This window comes from Anomalospiza imberbis, chromosome 25 (assembly GCF_031753505.1).
Source record: "Anomalospiza imberbis isolate Cuckoo-Finch-1a 21T00152 chromosome 25, ASM3175350v1, whole genome shotgun sequence".
Classification (NCBI taxonomy): Eukaryota; Metazoa; Chordata; class Aves; order Passeriformes; family Viduidae; genus Anomalospiza; species Anomalospiza imberbis.
Genome location: NC_089705.1, coordinates 5,652,888 through 5,669,817, shown reverse-complemented (window position 1 = coordinate 5,669,817; position 16,930 = coordinate 5,652,888). Strand labels below are relative to the sequence as shown.

The 16,930-nt window shown below is 57.7% G+C and overlaps 3 protein-coding genes across 5 annotated transcripts in view; 2 read left to right on the top strand and 1 right to left on the bottom strand.

The window, feature by feature from the left end:
- CAP1 (cyclase associated actin cytoskeleton regulatory protein 1) overlaps positions 1-16,930 on the bottom strand; it is a 139,639-nt gene that overhangs the window by 38,616 nt on the left and 84,093 nt on the right. The window lies entirely within an intron of this gene.
- NT5C1A (5'-nucleotidase, cytosolic IA) overlaps positions 1-16,930 on the top strand; it is a 54,916-nt gene that overhangs the window by 11,963 nt on the left and 26,023 nt on the right. The gene's annotated exons all lie outside the window — the stretch shown is intronic.
- On the top strand, positions 365-15,172 carry TRIT1 (tRNA isopentenyltransferase 1). Of its 3 annotated transcripts, XR_010993698.1 has the most exons (12): positions 366-545; positions 6,204-6,351; positions 6,761-6,852; positions 7,047-7,195; positions 8,023-8,165; positions 8,375-8,486; positions 8,563-8,675; positions 9,655-9,732; positions 11,226-11,335; positions 11,648-11,765; positions 12,251-12,372; positions 14,557-14,694. XR_010993698.1 is itself a non-coding variant. In XM_068172863.1 (11 exons), exons 1-11 carry the CDS (start codon positions 390-392, stop codon positions 14,694-14,696), a joined length of 1,359 nt encoding a protein of 452 aa, XP_068028964.1. In that variant the 5' UTR covers positions 368-389; the 3' UTR covers positions 14,697-15,172. The 3 variants fall into 3 exon arrangements, 2 of the variants coding, with proteins under 2 accessions (XP_068028965.1, XP_068028964.1); XM_068172863.1 differs by lacking the exon at positions 12,251-12,372 and having other exon boundaries at positions 368-545; positions 14,557-15,172; XM_068172864.1 differs by lacking the exons at positions 11,648-11,765; positions 12,251-12,372 and having other exon boundaries at positions 365-545; positions 14,557-15,172.

The window sequence follows — 16,930 nt, the reverse complement described above, 5'->3', positions numbered from 1 at the left end:
AACAGCCCCGCGCCTCATCTCTTTGCCCCGTTGCTACGGCAACAGCATCCTTCCCACCCGGTCCTGAAAAAGGGACCACGGGACAGAGCCCCACGCGTGGGCAAGGGCGTGAGGGGCTTGGTTGGGTAACGGGGGACCCGAAAAGGGCCCACGGGAGCGGGGATGGGTTTGGGCACCCGGGACACCGGGAGGGGACCGCGCTGGGCGTGGGGACCCGGGGCACCGAGCGGGGGACAAAGGGGCACGGAGGGGGCCGGGACTGCGGAGGGGAGCCCCGGCGGGCAGCCGCACGCGGAGCTCGGGGCCCGGCCCCGTCCTCCCCGCGGGCGGCCCCGGCCCCGGCCCCGGCCCCGGCCCCGGCCCGCCCCCGTCCCGCCCGCGGCCGGGCCATGGCGGCGGCGGCCGCGCTGTGCCTGGGCCGGGCCCCGCGGCCGCCGCGGCCGCTCGTGGTGATCCTGGGCGCCACCGGCACCGGGAAATCGGCGCTGGCGCTGCAGCTCGGGCTGCGCCTCGGCGGGGAGATCGTCAGCGCCGACTCCATGCAGGTACGGCCGGCGCCGGGCACCGGGGAGGCCGCGGCCGGGCCTGGGCCGGGGAGGAGCCGCGCCCGGAGCCCCGGCGGGGCCCGGGCCTGGGCCGGGGTGTTGGGAGGCGGCTCGGCCTCTACCGGGAGCGGCCTGGGCTGCACCGGGAGGGCTCTGAGCTGTACCGGGAGCGGCCTGGGCTGCACCGGGAGGGCTCTGAGCTGTACCGGGGAGGTCCGGCCTGTACCGGGGGCGGCCTGGGCTGCACCGGGAGGGCTCTGAGCTGTACCGGGGGAGGTCCGGCCTGTACCGGGGGCGGCCTGGGCTGCACCGGGAGGGCTCTGAGCTGTACCGGGAGCGGCCTGGGCTGCACCGGGAGGGCTCTGAGCTGTACCGGGGGAGGTCCGGCCTGTACCGGGAGCGGCCTGGGCTGCACCGCGGAAAGTCCGGCAGGGCCCGGTCGGGGCCTGGAGAGGTTCAGCCCCGGAGGCTCCGGGCAGGTTCCCTCCGGTTCCCCCGGGCCCCTGTCCGGGTGCGTGTAGGGGAGAGCCCACGGGATGGATCCTGCCTGCTGAAGGCGCTCCCGGTGTCCCTGTCGTGTCCCCGGTGCCCCTGTCCCGGCCCTGGAGCCCATCCTGGTACCCCCGTGCCCGCTCCAGTGTCCCTGTCCCAGTTCCCCAGTCCCAGTGCCCATCCCACTGGGCAGGTGTTTGGTTCGTGTGACAGTGCCTCTCTGTCCCCTCCCTGCCCTGTGGGCTCTGAACAACCAAAAACTGCGGAGTTTGTTCAAAGTGTTTGTTTAAGCTCCCAGTCCCAAATAAATTCACCCTTTGGAATGAAACCAGAGCGAAGGTGTTTTAATTTTAACCCACCAGAAGCTACAGGGAGGTGTAAAGGGTTGAGTAAGGGGAGGCAGCAGCTGGAGTAACTTGGTAGTGAGCAACACACAGGGCGGTATCCTCTGGCATCAGCAAAGAGACACCAGGAGATTTGGGGGGGAAGAGTGTTAAAATTTTTACTTTCTACTTGCCAGTGACAGTGTCTGTGGTCTCACATCTCACTGCAAGCAGCAGTGTGGAATATATCAGTTGTGTGGTTGGGATAAGTCAACATCGAGGAGCCAAAACTCTTCTTTTTGGTCTTAATTTTGTTCAGCTACAAGAGCTTTGTCACAAGATGGGTATTTCAGCCACCACAAGAATAACAATTTTGCTGTTGTTTAGCAAAATATTTTCCTTCCTGATCCACACTTTCACTGTTCACTTCCTATAGTGCCTGAACTTTCCATCAAGTTTAATGTTAAATGTGTTTATTTTTCTGTGTAAAAAGGTGTTTTCTGCCAGCAGCACCCTTTGTGCTGCTCGGAGATCAACTCCTGCTGTCCTGTCACTGTTTGTGTCCCACTGAGCTAAATTTAAAACCTCAGTCTCCTGAATTTGGGGCAAGCAATCAGAAACTAATTTCATGGACTATATCCCTTAAGCTCTTGGGGAAGGAGTGAGGCTTGAGCTGAACTGAAATCCTGAGAGGGCAAAACGTGAAGGTTGGGAGCTTTGCCCATCTTTAACACTGGGGAAGCGGCTGCTGGCTTCAACCATGCTGTGGCCACGAGGCCGCTGCTGCATCCCGAGCTCTGCAGGCGCCTTTGGAGCCTCTGGCACGCCGTGAATCCCTGCTGGTGGGGGTTTTGGAGCTGGATCCCCACTGGTGGATGCTGTGGAGCTGAATCCCCCGCTGGTGGCCCTTTTGGAGCGTGCGTTCTGTGCTCTGCTCCTTTCGGGCCCCACCATGGGAATGCAGGCAGCGCGGGGAGGACCCTGCTGCAGGCGCCCGAAGGCATCCAGCCTCCAGTGGCTCTTGTCCTGCTTTCCTTTTAATCTCGTTCTAGCGTGACTGTGGAGCCAGGGCCGAGCAGCTCGGCCGCTTTATCCCGTAATGCAGCGTGCTGGCGAGGCGCCCCGGCACGGCCCCCACCGCGCTCCACCGACCCCCGGAGCCCCCCAGCCGGGGCTCCTTTCCCGCTGCCTCTGTTCCCCGTGGCGTGTCCCCCTGCCACGCCGCGCTGGCTCTGCTGTCCTCGCAGGAGACTTGCCGGGGTTTGGAAATCCCGGTGCTCACTGGGGATTGACAGCTGCCAGCGACCCTCAGCCCCCTCTGTGCATTCATTGCCGGGCTCCGAGCAGCGCTGACAAATGCTGGCAGTGTTTTGGGCAGCTGCTGCAGCGGGAGCCAGGCTGGGGAAGGGGCTGGGGAGCCCTGAGCCCACCTGTTCCCACACACAGGCACCCCTCTATCCATCTCCCGGGTGTTTTCGTCATGGCTCTGAGTCGCTGTGCTCAAATTACAGACTTAGCTGCTGCCTGCTTGCAGCTCAGGAGCTCTGGTTAATCTGCTGGCCTCTTAATCTTTCTTTTTGTCCTTTCTGTTGCTGTTTGTCATCCCAGTGAGTTTGGTTGAGGAGTAAATAATTCCTTGGAGAGCCAGGCAGGGTGAAGCCAGTGCTGTTTCTTCATTCCTGGCAGTGAACATGCAGGGATCCCTGTGCCAGCTTGATGAGGGCCCCATCCAGTCACAGTCCCACTGTCCCTTCTGGATCCCACTGTCCCTTCTGGATCCCACTGTCCCTTCTGGATTTCTGTATCCCACTGTCCCTTCTGGATTTCTGGATCCCACTGTCCCTTCTGGATCCCACTGTCCCTTCTGGATCCCGCTGTCCCTTCTGGATTTCTGTATCCCACTGTCCCTTCTGGATTTCTGGATCCCACTGTCCCTTCTGGATCCCGCTGTCCCTTCTGGATCCCACTGTCCCTTCTGGATCCCGCTGTCCCTTCTGGATTTCTGGATCCCACTGTCCCTTCTGGATCCCACTGTCCCTTCTGGATCCCGCTGTCCCTTCTGGATTTCTGGATCCCACTGTCCCTTCTGGATCCCACTGTCCCTTCTGGATTTCTCCCTTGGGAGTGGTGATGCAGTTGCTGTAGCACACATTTGCCAGTCAGTGTGTGGAGTCAGGACATCTCCAGAGCCTTTGCAGGGATCAGGGTAGGGAATCAATCGTGCTCTCCTTGCACCCTCTCTTGGTTTGGGTCCTCCACGCCCCTCTCCTGCATGGCCCCTGTGAAATCCTGATGTTTTCCTGGACGTGGATGACCTGGATGTGTTTGGGGTCTGTCGTGTCACCTCCTACACTCCTTGCACTCAGGGTGAGCGTGGTGACAGAGTTTGGAATGATGCCCAGAACTTAGTGACAGAACAAAGGTTTGGGAGAGCCTGCCCTTCCCGAGCTGCAGGTCCTGAAAATCACGGGGGGGTTGTGTGTCCTGCCTCAGTTTCCCCACCTTTTCCAAAGGGGCAGCGCTGACCTTCCAGCCCGGCGCGGGGGCTCAGCGCAGAGGTGGGAGGACGCCGTCAAGGCTAAGCATCTTTAGTGCTGCCTTGTGCTCCGTGTCTCGGAGCCCGGCTGCTCCAGGCTGCTGCTAATCTGTTTTGGGGCCTTAGAAAGCAACAAAGGCTTATCTGAGCCGCTGGCTGAAAATAGAAATGAGTGTCAGGAGGACGCCTCGGTGCGAGGCCCTGCCGACAGCCAGCTGGTGGAAACCTTCTCGGGGCTTACTGCCTGTGTGTAAAAGGCTGCCTTTGTTTCCTCCCAGCCCACACACTGACACCGCATTCCTCCCCTTGTTGCCAGATATTCGGGGAGGCTCTCGGTGTTTAATCTCCGGGAGAAGCCGGGGATAGCAGCCTGAGCTGTGTGTCCTCGATGTGCCCGCGCAGGGCACTGGGAGCTGCTCTCTGCGCTCGCTGTGATTTCAGGCAGGCAGTGGGAATTGGAGGAGCTGGAGGGTTGGAAATGGGGAGAGCAGGCACGGAGCCAAAGCTGGCTGAATTCAAAGCCTTTCTGTGCCGGCTGGAGCCCGTGTTGAATGGAGCTGCCAGCCCAGGGATCAATAAGCTGCCCGCAGCCACGGGGCACGTTGGCCCGTCCTGCCTGCTCAACATGCCCTGGGGCGGCTGCCTTTCTGCAGGCTTTGCTTGCCCTCCCTCTCCCCCTGGCTTCCTGCCCCCCGGGCGAGCCTTTTGGGATGGGAGCAGGAGCCAGCCCTGGCTCTCCCAGGGCTGGAGTTAAACAAGGTGGGAGCAGAGCTGGTTCAGCCGCCCCGGCAGCTCCAGCAGCTCGCATGACTGCTCCAGGCAGGGCTCGGGCTTCCCTGCTCCACTAACCCCGAATCGTCCCTCGCTGCGGCTCCTGGTGCCCGTGGGTCACCTCTGTGTCACCTTGTCCTCCTGTCTGGGACCAGGGGAGCAGTGGGTGGAGGCCGTGCTGCAGCAGGAGGCTTGGCAGCTTCTCAGAGGGGATTAAGGGGAAATTTATTTCTTGTAGTCTGGCTGGGGTGGTTTCTGGGGGGGATGGAGGAGGAAATGAGTACAGCCATTTCCAGTCCTTTTCCCCATCATCCCGGTTTATCCCATGCTGGGAGACTTCTCCTAAGCAGGAAGGCTCTGAGAACTAAACACATCTTTCCAAAGCACCTCCTTTGCCATCTCCTGCTCGATCCTGGGCACAGCACAGAGCTGGGCTGGACAGAGAGGCTTTATGTGCCCCACTGTGAGCTGCCAGCTCCCCACGCTGAGGAGGGTTGTGTTTGCATGGGAAGCAGGGTGGAATCTGCTCTCATGGGGAAGGACTTTGCTGGTGGAACTCCCAGCTGAGGCAGCTCCAGCCCTTGCAGCCCCTGGATGTGCAGGCTGAGCTGTGGCCAGTGCTTTACACAGCCTGGAGGGTGGATTTGGTGCATCTCCTGGGATCCAGGTTGCCTTGGCTCTTTACCAGGAACGCTGCAGAGGAGTTGGTTTGGGTGGTTTTGGGTGGTTTTGGTTGGTTTGGGTGGCTTTTCTCCCTGCTCTGCTCTCAGCTGAGGGCCAGCATCTCTCAGCAGTGCTCTCACAGGCTGTGTATCCCCATTTTGAGGATGAAGACATAGGAGATGCTGCTGCTTGTGCTCACCAGTGTCTCCTGGTACCTTGGCCAGGACAGTGCCTCATTCCCCTGGGATCACTGACCTGCTGCCTTCTGTATCTGTGAGGCTCAGGGAGAGCAGGCAGCATGTTACAGGCTTTTTGAGACTGTTTGTGTGTGTTTAGGAGGCTCCATGGAGTTGTGTGTTGCATCCACAGAGATCTCTGTGTGTTGCAGGAAGCAGCGATCCTTGTCCTTTGTGCTGTGCTGGAAACGTTTGGAGTACAGCACACCTGAGCTTTTAGCTGCAGCAACAGACGAGGAGATGGCAGCTTGGAGGCCCTAATTTTGGAGCTCTGTGCTGGGTTGGTGACACTGTCCAGGCTCTGACTGCCCTGTCCAAGAGCTCAATCAGCCCTCCCACCCCTAATTAGAGAGTTGTATCAAAGCAGGAAAGCAGTCACGAGCGGTTGGACTCCACGGTTCATCTCCCGTGGGCAGGAACAAACAGCAGAGAGAGGCGGCTTGGCCCTGGCAGGAGCAGCTGTTGGCAGGATTCCTGCTGCCCTGCCTGAACGTGGCACGTGCCCCTGCCATGCCCTGCCTGTGCTGCCTGCCCCAGCCACCGGCAGGGGCTGGGAGGGGTGACTGGGACAGGGGGAAGTGGTCAGCGCAGGTCTCAGGGGACACAGAGGTGAAGGACAGGCTCTTCTCTTCCCCAGGTGTACAAGGGCTTGGATATCATCACCAACAAGGTTTCCCCGCAGGAGCAGCGTCTCTGCAGACACCACATGATCAGCTTTGTGGATCCCCTTGTCTCCAACTACACCGTGGTGGATTTCAGGGACAAAGCTGTGCCTCTGATATCCTGTCATGCTGCAGCCTGCCTGGCTGAGCAGGAATGGGCTTCCCCCCTCCATGGCCAGAGGGATCAATGTTTGGGCTTTCCACATCCCAACTGACTCTATTTTTCCAGAAGATTTTGCTGGTGAGAGGGGCTTGGGGCTTCTTTTTACCCAGCTAACCCTCAGGACAGCCCAGGGAAGATCTGTGCTGAGAGTTGCCCTCCCTGACAGTCCTGGGGTGTCCCTGAGTTTTAGTGGTGTCTGGCAGAGGTGACAGAGAGGAATGAGAGATGAGGGACACCTTTAACCTTGTCCTGCAGCCTTACTGGTTCCCTGGGGCTGGGAGAGTGGGATCTGAGCCCCAGACTGCTGCTCCCACATCCTGCCCCTGCTCTGCATCTCTGCTTACGCTCCTTGACTCTGGCACATTGAAGATATCTTTGCCCGGGACAAGATCCCCATTGTTGTGGGAGGAACCAACTACTACATCGAGTCCCTGCTCTGGAAGGTCCTTATCAACACCAAGGTACTGTGGGGGGCTGTGAATCCCTTCGGGAAAGGATGAATCCCGGGTTTAGGGCAGACTTCTTGCAATTTGGCACGGTGCTGTCCCTGCTAGAGAGGGGCAAGGAGAACCTAAAACCCCTCCTTCACCCCATGGCTCTGGGGGATCTTGTTGCTTACACAGGGTTTGGTTCAGGGCTGTCCTGTGCCCCACAGGAGAAGCCCAGCAGTGCTCCTGGGCCAGATAGTGACAGGAAAGTGGAGCTAGAGCAGCTGGACAGTGCTGAGCTCCATCGGCGCCTGAGCCAGGTGGACCCGGAGATGGCGGCCAAGCTGCACCCCCACGACAAGCGCAAGGTGGCCAGGTGAGCTTGGCGTGCCAGGGGCAGGAGGTGCCAGGGCCCAGCACCCCTTCCCGAGGGAATTGTGTGCCTGGGAGCACGGCAGGGTGAGCACTCCCACCCCAGGTGGATGCTCCTGGGTTCTTAGCCAGTGCTGGGGACTCGCTGGGATCTGAGCCCTTTGGCCACACAGCCCCAGCCTAGGCTGCCTCTGGGGTGCTGGGCTGTGCTCTGGGGCTGCTCCCGCTCCGTGCCGCAGCAGCAGCAGGGTTTGTCTGGAGCTATTTAAAGAGCAAGCTGCCCTGCTGGCTGAGTAACATAGCTGAGCTCTGTGGGAACAGCACGGCAGCAAGACCAGGCTTGCTGCTCGGTCCCAGCCGAGCCCTGGCCCCGGGGAGCAGAACACCGCCCACCCCATTCGCACGGTGCAGGGGGATGGAGGGTGGGGCACCAGTGCAGCTCCTCCAGCTCCCTCCCTGCATGAGCCGGGCTGGGCTGGTGGTAAAGCTCCACAGCAGCATCTCAGCGCTGGTCCCTTCCCTGCAGCCCCGCCTGGCTGGAAAGGGCAGGGCTGGAGCCAGATCCCTGTCCCCTGCAGGACTTGTCCCGGTGCCAGGCAGGAGTGGGTGGCTGTGCTCTGGGCTCCTTGGGTGCCAGCACTGCACCCCCAGGACCTGGGTGTGCGTGGATGCCGGGCACGGGACGGGGCTGGAACCTTCCCTCCCCCAACATGAGAGGGTTGGATCTCGCGAGTGTCTGTGGCTCCCTTTGCTGGAGCCCCCGGGGCTGCTGGGGGAATGGGAACGCTCATTCTCACCCACCCTCTGAGCTCTGTGTGTCTCTGCTTCCAGGAGCCTCCAAGTGTTTGAAGAGACAGGGATCCCCCATAGTGAAATCTTGCACCAGCAGCAGGAGGAGGAAGGTGGGGGGCCCTTAGGTGGGCCCCTGAAATACCCACATTCCTGCATCTTGTGGCTTCATGCAGACCAGGCAGGTGAGAGCTGAGGAAGGGCTGACTCCCTTGGCATCAGTGGGTGTTCCTCTGGCATCAGTGGGTGTGACAGAGAACTCCCTGACCTGCCAGGCTCTGCCTTCCTCAGCTGGAGCAGCAGCCTGGCAGTGCTGACTCCTGTCCTGGCAGGCTGTGCAGCCCCCCAGGACACGGCTCCCTGCAGCTCAGCGTGTCCTGCTCTCCTCCTGCAGCTCTGGATGCACGGCTGGAGAAGCGGGTGGATGACATGGTGGCTGCGGGGCTGCTGGAGGAGCTGCGGGACTTCCACCGCCGCTACAACCAGGAGAAGGTGGCAGAGAACCGGTGGGTGAGCAGCCAAATCCTCTCTACTCCTCCCTCTGGAGGTTTCCCACTGTGACCCCTGCCTTTGGTTCTCCAGGCAGGATTACCAGCACGGCATCTTCCAGTCCATTGGCTTCAAGGAATTCCACGAGTACCTCGTCAGTGAAGGGAATTGCTCACCCGAGACCAGTGCCCTGCTGCTGGAAAAAGGTGGGAGGAGCACTCTGTGTGCCCCACGAAGCTCCAGGTGACACCACAAGATGCTCTAAACCAAGGTCACAGCCCCAACTGCCCCTTTGTCTCTGCATTTCCCACTTGTGCCAGCCCAGAGGGGCAGGGACTCATTTTCCAGTGGTTGGAGAGCATCTCTGAGCACACCCAGAGCAGCCCCCCCTCCCCTCAGGCCTCCTTGCAGGATGCACAGGGTACAGCACGACTTGGGATCTGGAGCAGGTCCCACTTGGGTGATGGGATCCCGGCCGGAGTGTGGAGAGCAGGGCTAGAAAAGAGGAATGAAGCAGAACTCAGCATGTCAGCAGCTCTGTGGTGACAAGGAATGTGGGGATCAGTCAGCAGGGATGCGGCCTTTGGTGGTGTGTTATTCTGGAATGTCTGCACTGATGTTGGAGGGGAGATGCTCTCCACACGGGGAGGGCCCAGGCAAAGTGCATCTGTGCCAAGGAGGGCTCAGTGTGGAAGTGGAGACTGAAGAAACCACAGAAATGATAAAAAGCTTGAAAACAAGTCTGATGCAGAAGGAGCTTGTTGTGTCTGCTCAGGAGATGATTAGGAGGGATTTGATAAGCCTGGTACTAAATATTGATCAGTTGTAGAGCGGTAAATCATCCTCTGCTGGGTGGGATGAGCAGTCCTGGGCTCCATTTGTGCAGAGAATTGGGCATTATGAGAGCAGTGCAGCACTTGAACAGGTTGTCCTACCTGCTAAAAGCTTCAGGGTGAAGGGTTTGGGCTCTTTGTATCCTCTGTTTATTCAGGGGTGTTCGGGGTACCTTGTCCAGCCTCTTCTCAGTGCAGGCACAGACCCCCCAGACTGACAGTAAAAATAATTCTTATGGTGCCACCCAGCACAAACTTCTTTCTTGTGTGATTTCCCTCCCCTGGAGCTGACAGCCTCTTCTCCCTGACCCTTGGGGTTTTTTTCCTTCTGTTTAATCCCTCTGTTCCAAAGGGATCCAGGCCCTCAAGCAGGTGACCAAGAGATACGCCCGGAGGCAGAACAAATGGGTCCGGAACCGCTTCCTGAAACGTGAGTCCTCTGTTCCCACCTCTCCTCATGCCCCACTCCAGCCCCAGAGGGGACTCTGGTGCTTCGGGGCAGCCTGTGTTTGGGAATCTGCTCCCACCCAGACCCTCCAGGGGCCACCCAGTGTCGCCATCCCCCCACGAGGCTCTGCCTCCCCCAGTTCCTTCCTGCTGGTTTGGGTTGCAGAGCGGATCTCCTGCCCCTCCTGAGAAGTGTCCTGCCCACAGGACAGACACTCAAGAGCCAGCTCCTCCTCCTGTACCTGTGTACCCCATCCCCTCACAGCAGCAGTGCCATCAGGAGGGATAAAACCCCAAGCAGAGGCTCGGCCCCGTGTCAGGCACCGCAGGATGATGATGATGGTCACAACATCCCTGCAGCTTATCCTGCCACATGCTCCTGAGGGGCTCAGGGAGGGGGTCCCCACGCACCCACACATGCTCCTGGCAGGGAGCAAAGCCCATTTGACAGCTGCCCTCCAGATTAGGAGCCGGAGCCCCGTGGCTGCTCCGTGCTCTGTGCAGTGGCAGGGAGCCAGCAGGACTTCCCCGTCCCAGCCCCAGCCTTGGAGCAGGGCCAGCAGCAGCAGCTGGGAGCCGGGCACTTGTTGAAAGGTGCTCAGTAGGGGCAAAACAACAATAAAATAAATAATAAAAATGAAAAAAAAAAAAAAGGGAAGGCGGGGAGAAACTCGAGTCAAAAAAAGACAGACTATGAAGGAGGTGCAGTTTTGGCAGAGCCGTGTGCTGGGTGGCTCGGCTCACCTTTCTGGTGGCAGGTGTGCTTCAGATGGGCCTGTCAGGGGCTTGTTTGTGGGCACAGCAATAAAACCAGCACCTGCTGGGGACTGGCACGTGGAGCCTTTGATGGCTTTGTCCAGGCAGGGACAGCCAGGTGCCCATGGAGGGCAGGTGAGCCATGGAGAGCAGCCAGGTCACCCAGGGAGCAGGTGCTGGCAGCTCTTTCACCCTGTCCAGGCTGCAGCAAGTGCCCTGTGCCAAAGGGGAGACCAAAGGGGTGGCTGTGAACCTGTCCCTTGTCATTAGTAAAGCATCTCCTGCCAGGAACCAGGAGCGTCAGCTCCTGTACAGTCAGTTCCAGCTCTGAGTGGGAATCTGCACGCTCAGATCCCTCATCCAGGCTCCTTGCCTGCATCTCCTTGTAAGCGTGGTGTGGTGGCTTTGTGCCTGGATCCAGCTCTTTCATCCTCCCAGCCTCCTGTGGACCAGGGCTGGGCTGAGGTGCTTGTTGCTGTGATGGGCTGTTGGCACACTCAGATTCCAGAACGCTCTCCCAAGGGCAGCCAGCTGTGAAGGTGCTTCCCTGAGTCCTGAGGTGTTCCTGCTGCCTGCAGGAGAGAATTTTGTCCCTGGAGAGCCTGGTGCTGCTGGCTTCTGGATGCTGATAGGAAAAAGCAGATCCCTCTGCTCCCCCTGGGTTCTAGGAGGGGGTGCTGAGGGTTTCTGGTGCTGACCTGCCTCGTTGTGTTTCTGTAGGTCCTGGGCCCAACGTGCCCCCAGTTTATGGCTTGGAGGTGTCTGATCTCCAGCGGTGGGAGGAGGATGTGCTGAAACCTGCCCTGGAGATCGTGGAGAGCTTCATCCAGGTACTGGGGAGCTGGGCTTTGACTGACTGACTTCTCTGTGGTCTCCAGGCCCCCTCACTTGGCACGCAGTCTGTCCCTGGAGCAGGCCTGGCTGTTCACATGCCCAACCTTGGCATTTCCTTGCAGTAGTAGAAGTTTGTTGTCTCAGCTGAACATTTTCCCCAATGCCCAGTGCTGCACATGGTAAAACTCCACTGTCTGCCTTGCCAGCCTCAGTGTCTGAGTCTGGCAAGCTCCCATCCCAAACTGTGGAAGTGAACACAGGCAAATTTTTGTGGCAAAGCCCGGTTTGAGGCATTATTTGATCTGCAGGGCCGTGAGCCCCCGGCAGAGCCCCTGAGGATGGAGCACGACGAGAAGGAGAACAAGCGGAGCCATCGCGTGTGTGAGCTCTGTGACAGACTCATCATCGGGGACAGGGAGTGGGCAGGTAGGGCCCAGACTGGGCACGGGAGGGCACCTGGGAGGGTTGAGCTTCTGTGGGGTGATGGAGCAGCTGCCCTGTGGCCTGATGACCCCCAGCTCGTGATCCTGGCCTTTCCAGGATTGTTTGCAGGAGCTGTGCCACAGGAGCCATCTGTCAGGATTCCCCCCTTCCCTGGGCTTCCCCCCCTTCCCAGCACCCAGAAAACACAGAGAGCATCACACCAGGGATCTATGGGTGGCATCAAGCTCAGAGCTGCTGTGTTTAGTCAGGGCTTCTGGTCCTTCACAACACTGCGGATGCTTCCTCCAAAAGCACAGAGCAAATCTCTCTCCTCTAAAATTCTGTTGTGTAAGTGAGTGTTTCCTAATGTTTTTAATAGTTTCATTTTGCTCCAATATTTCCTACTTATTTGTGGTTTTTTTTTCCTTTTCTTTTTAAACCACTCCTAGCTGTAATAGTAATAGAAAGGGATTTTCTATTTTCCATAGATTTACTTTAAAAGAGCTCAGCTGGAATCAGATTAAGTCAGTGAATTTATCTGTGCTGGGAGGCTCATGCTGAGAACCAGAAACAAAAAGTCATGGAGAAACTGGCTGCAGAAATGAAACTGGTAAATCTCCATGTGTCGCCCAAACACAGGATGTGCAGGGTCATGGTTTAACCCCAGCATCTGAGCCCCCCACAGCCACTCACCCACTCTCTGTGTCTGGGAGAGAGAATTGCAAGGGTAAAAGTGAGAAAATTGGTGGGTTGAGTTAAAGTTTAATAGAGAAAGCAAAGCAAAGCAAGGAATTAATTCACTGCTTGCCATGGTTGGGCAGATGCTCAGCCATCCTCAGGAAAACTGGGCTCCATCACATCTAACACGACTTTGGGAAGACAAATGCCATCATCCCCATGTCCCTCCCTTTCCTCCTCCTTCCCCCCAGGAAGCGTGAGCTTTGTGGCCTGGGGTAAGCTGGGGTCAGCTCTCCAGCTGTGTCCCCTCCAACCCCCTGTGCACCCCCAGCCCCCTCTGTGTTGCTGTGAGGAGCAGAAAAGGCCTTGACTCAGTTCCAGAACTCCCAGCAACAACAAAACATCCCCAAGTTATCAACCCTGTGCTCAGCACGAATCCAAACACAGCCCCAGAGCAGCTACTGTGAGGGAAATCAACTCTGCCCCAGCCAAAACAAGCAGATGCAGACACAACCAAAGATAAATTTCCCAGGTGGTAGGGTTTGAAGGAGTTGCTTATTCCTGACTGAGGCAGGAAAGTGCTGAAAGCAAAGACTGGAGCTGCTCTGAGTAGGAGGCTCCTTGCAATGAGATCAGTTAAGTGCAGTTGTTATTTTATCTAGTCCCAGCTGTCTCAGGAGGTGCTTTGAAGGAGCTCTGTTTGTCCAGAACTGAAACCTGTCGGGGCCCTGTCATCCTTGAGGTCCAGAAAGTTCTGTGACTGAGTGGGAGCTCCTCGAGGTCCCCCCAAATCCCTCCATGTCCTTAGGGATGTCACCCCAGATACCAGTCGATGGTGACAATGCCTCCCTCAGCCACGACCAGCTGTTATTCTCTGTATCCAGCTGAACTGGGCTCAGATCCCCAGGTGGTGGGAGAAAAATGCTCCAAATCCTGGGTGTTACTTGTGCCTGCAAAATGGAAAAGGAAGGTGAAAACAGTGGTAGGAACTGGGTGGATCTGTACTCTGGTCTGTTTTCTTAGGTCAGGTGACGAAGAGTTTTGGGAACTTCTTCCCAGTGCCCTGCTGGCTCTGGGGGATTTTAAAATTGTATCTGATTTTACAATTTATATTGTAAAAAGAGCACAACTCCCCAGAGAGCAGCAGCAATTGGCGCTTCCTCAGCCAGCCACTGTAGCTTTGGTGTTGCTTGTGACAAATTGCAGGAGGTGAGACTTTATCTCAGGCTGAGGGTGACCCTCCAGCATTGTGATAAAGCAGCAGCTTTGCATGTGATTTCATCCTTTGGCAGAAAAAGAATGGCTGGAAAACACCTGAGGGCCTTGATTCAGCAGAGCACATACCCTCGTTTAATTAAGGCCCTGCTTGAAAAGTTTGTGCTTTAATTGCTGCTCTGATCTCTTGGAAGAGGCAAAACCACCCCGCCAAGATGGTCAGACAAAGCCTCCCCTGAGATAAAACCGCTGATAAGGAGGTTTGGCTGTCCTTAAGGATGTGATTTCACCGGGAAATGCAGCTCCTGCTGCTCCGAGCCGAATCCCTGGGATTACCCCTCTGTTCCCATCTGACTCCTGCTGCAGTGCTTTCATGGCTGGGGCACTGCCCTGGAGTTATTCAGAAGTTTAATTCTGCTCCAGGCTTTTCCCTGGCTGGCCTGTAGGATGCACAGGATATTCCCCGTGCTGTGGTGCAGGGATCCAGGACTACAAATGATCCTGGCAGCTCTCCATGGGGAGCAGGGAGTTGCACAACCTCACCTGCAGCCTGCAAAGTGCCACCTCTTGGGAAACACATTCCCTCTTCCCTGGAGAGGCTGGCAGCAGACTTGTTGGGAGTGACAACCTGGAATCTTCTGCTTACACAGAACCAGGATTTTTCCCTCTCTCAGTTCTTCCTGAGGAGGTTTGGGAGCTTTGTCTTCTTCTGAGCCCTGATAGTTTGGCCTGGAAGTGTCCAGAGGAGCAGCCAGGGCAGGGTTTTTGGGAGTTCACTTTTCTTCGGGAGTGAATTGTGCGGGAGGCTGAGAAGGGAGGGTGCTCTGCCCTGCGTGGGAGGTTTGGCTGTTTCCTCCTCCAAATTCCACAGATTCAATGCTCTGTTTGCCTCTTCCTCCAGCTCACACACGGTCCAAATCCCACCTGCACCACCAGAAGAAGAGGAGGAAGCTGGAGGAGTCCGGCCGTGCCAGAGGGACCGTGGGGGACAGTGGGGACGCAGAGACCTCGGATGAGGATGGCAGCCTGCCTTTGCCTTGAGCCTGGAAGAGGGAGCAGCTGTGCATCCACCTGCATGGAGAGGAAGCTCCTTAGTCCTGGGCAGCCTTGAACCAAGGAGCTGAGTCATTTTTTTTTGGGGTGAGGCAGGTGTGTGACGGCAAAGGCCGCCGGCTGCATCGGATCCTCTTCATGTGGCCTCATCCCGCTGCGTTCCCATGCTCCCCCAGCCCTGCCTGGAACGGGCTGGGCCTGGGGCAAGGCTGCTGGGAGCTTCTCCCATGCAAAGTGTGAATTCCTGCCAGAGCTGCACCCTTGGAATGGCTGAGCTGCTGGTATGTGGTTGTGTAGATCTCAGAGACAGAAATACCCCGACTCCTCCAGCTTGGCCGGGAGCGAAGCTCCGGAGCCGAACGAGCTCTGCCTGCCTTTATTGTGGAGAGGATATTTTTTTTTTTTGTTCTTTTACATGCAAATAAAGCTGCAGGATTATTGTGGGTTCCCCTCCCTGTTAACAAGCGTGGTTTCCTAGCTCTCTGATTCTACCTGGCCCCAGTTCCCTGCTCAGGGCACAGGGCAGGAGATCTGGTTCCTTCTCCCAGTCACCTTTTCCACAGCTCCTGAGGGAGCTGAGCAGATGTTCCCAGCGTGGTGGGGGCAGGGAGCCCTGTGCACACAGCAGGTGCAGGAGGAGCTGGCACCTGTTAAACAGGAACTTGGAAATGATCTCATCGAGTTTGCAACAGATGAGCCTGTCCTAGTTAAGGCAGAATTCCCGGGGGGTTACACTGTGGTTTGGCACTGGGAACTGGCCCCGAATTTGAATCCAAGCTACTGAGCAGCAAATTCCTGGTGCTGTGTCCGCCAGGCAGTTGATGTCCCGTTGTTGTTCCTGGAGGATGTGAGTGCAGTTTGTGCCTGGAATGCCACTCTGGTGAAACCAGGACAGCCTTTCCAGGCCGTTTGGAATTCTCCTGGCAAATGCAAACCTGGGAGGGTGTGAGGGTTGGTAGAACACAAGTTTTGCCTTGTGCTGTGCCATGTGGCAAGAGCCAGGACTCATCGTGCCAGGGAAGAGCTGCGTGGGTGGATTTGCCGGCACGGGCTCTGGAGATTCCTGCTTTGGTGGGGATTAGATTAAACCTCCGGTTTGTGTTCCTCGGCGTGGAATTATTCCTGTAGTGCCCCATGGGGCGGCTGCCTCGGGCTGAGGGATGGCGTGTGGGAGCTCGGACTGAAGGGAATGTGCAGGGAAGAGCTGGGAATTTGGCACTGGGCAGAGCCGGGCACCAGCTTTGGAATGCCGGGCACTGCGGTGCTGCTGGGTCTGTGCAGTGCCAGCTGAGCCTCTTCTCCAGCCCAGACTTGTTTGCCATCCATGCTGACTCAACCCACGGATGTGGGCTCAGCCCAGTGCTGGAGCACGTGGCCACAAGGTCGTGGAATTGTGTTCTCCCAGCCTGGATGGACCAAGTGTGAGCTGGGAATGGAGCCCCCTGTGCTGAGCTGGTTGGTGACAGACAGCTCTGAGATGTTGAGTCATCTCCCCAGGCCAGGCTGGGATCACTGGGGCAGCACTGGGAAGGAGGGCTGGGATTATCTGCTCGGGCTCCTGAGTGCAGTCAGATGTCCATACTGTTAGAGGTGGATTAAATATCCTTAATCGGTTTAATATGAACTTTGTTATCCCCATGGATTCGTGTTATTCCTCTTCCACAGTAGCCTGTTCTCTTCAGGAGCCTGCTCGGGATGGGCTGTGCTGAGCAGGGGGGGCAGGGGCTCCCAGGCCTTTTCCCCCTTGGTTCCCAGGTGTTCCGGGTGAACAGGGAGTGCCACACTTCCTTGTCCATGCAGTGGAGGGAGGACACGTGCCCTGATGCTGTCAGCACCACGATGCAGGATACAGGTGGGGTCTCTTCCTTGGAGAGCTGGGGGCTGCCACTGAGAACAGTTTATTTGAGCAGAGCCAGGGCAGCATTCCTGTTGGGGTTGCTCTCCAAGGGAGGTCACTCTCGGTGTGTTGTACCTCTGCTGTTTTAAGGTCTCCAGGCAGGGACTGGGATCGAGCTCCTGGCAGGGTCACACCAGTTCCTGGTGCTGGCAGCAGCTCCTGCTGCTCTGGGCCCTGCAGAAGGGACAAACAATGCAGGAATCGCTCGCCAGTCCCAGCCAGGGCTCGCTGAGAAAGTTGTTGTGGTCTCAGGTTTCAGGCTGCTGTCAGTGCCGGGAGGTTTGGGGATGGGGAATGGCACTTCACTCCATCTGCCCTCCGCTAA

What these genes read in the sequence shown, in the direction of transcription:
- TRIT1 (XM_068172863.1), top strand. Translation starts at nt 390, where the DNA reads ATGGCGGCGGCGGCCGCGCTGTGCCTGGGCCGGGCCCCGCGGCCGCCG. An exon ending in GCTTCATGCAGACCAGGCAG is followed by an intron (nt 8,166 to 8,374) that starts GTGAGAGCTGAG and finishes CTCCTCCTGCAG; the next exon opens with CTCTGGATGCACGGCTGGAG. An exon ending in CGGGGACAGGGAGTGGGCAG is followed by an intron (nt 11,766 to 14,556) that starts GTAGGGCCCAGA and finishes CTCTTCCTCCAG; the next exon opens with CTCACACACGGTCCAAATCC.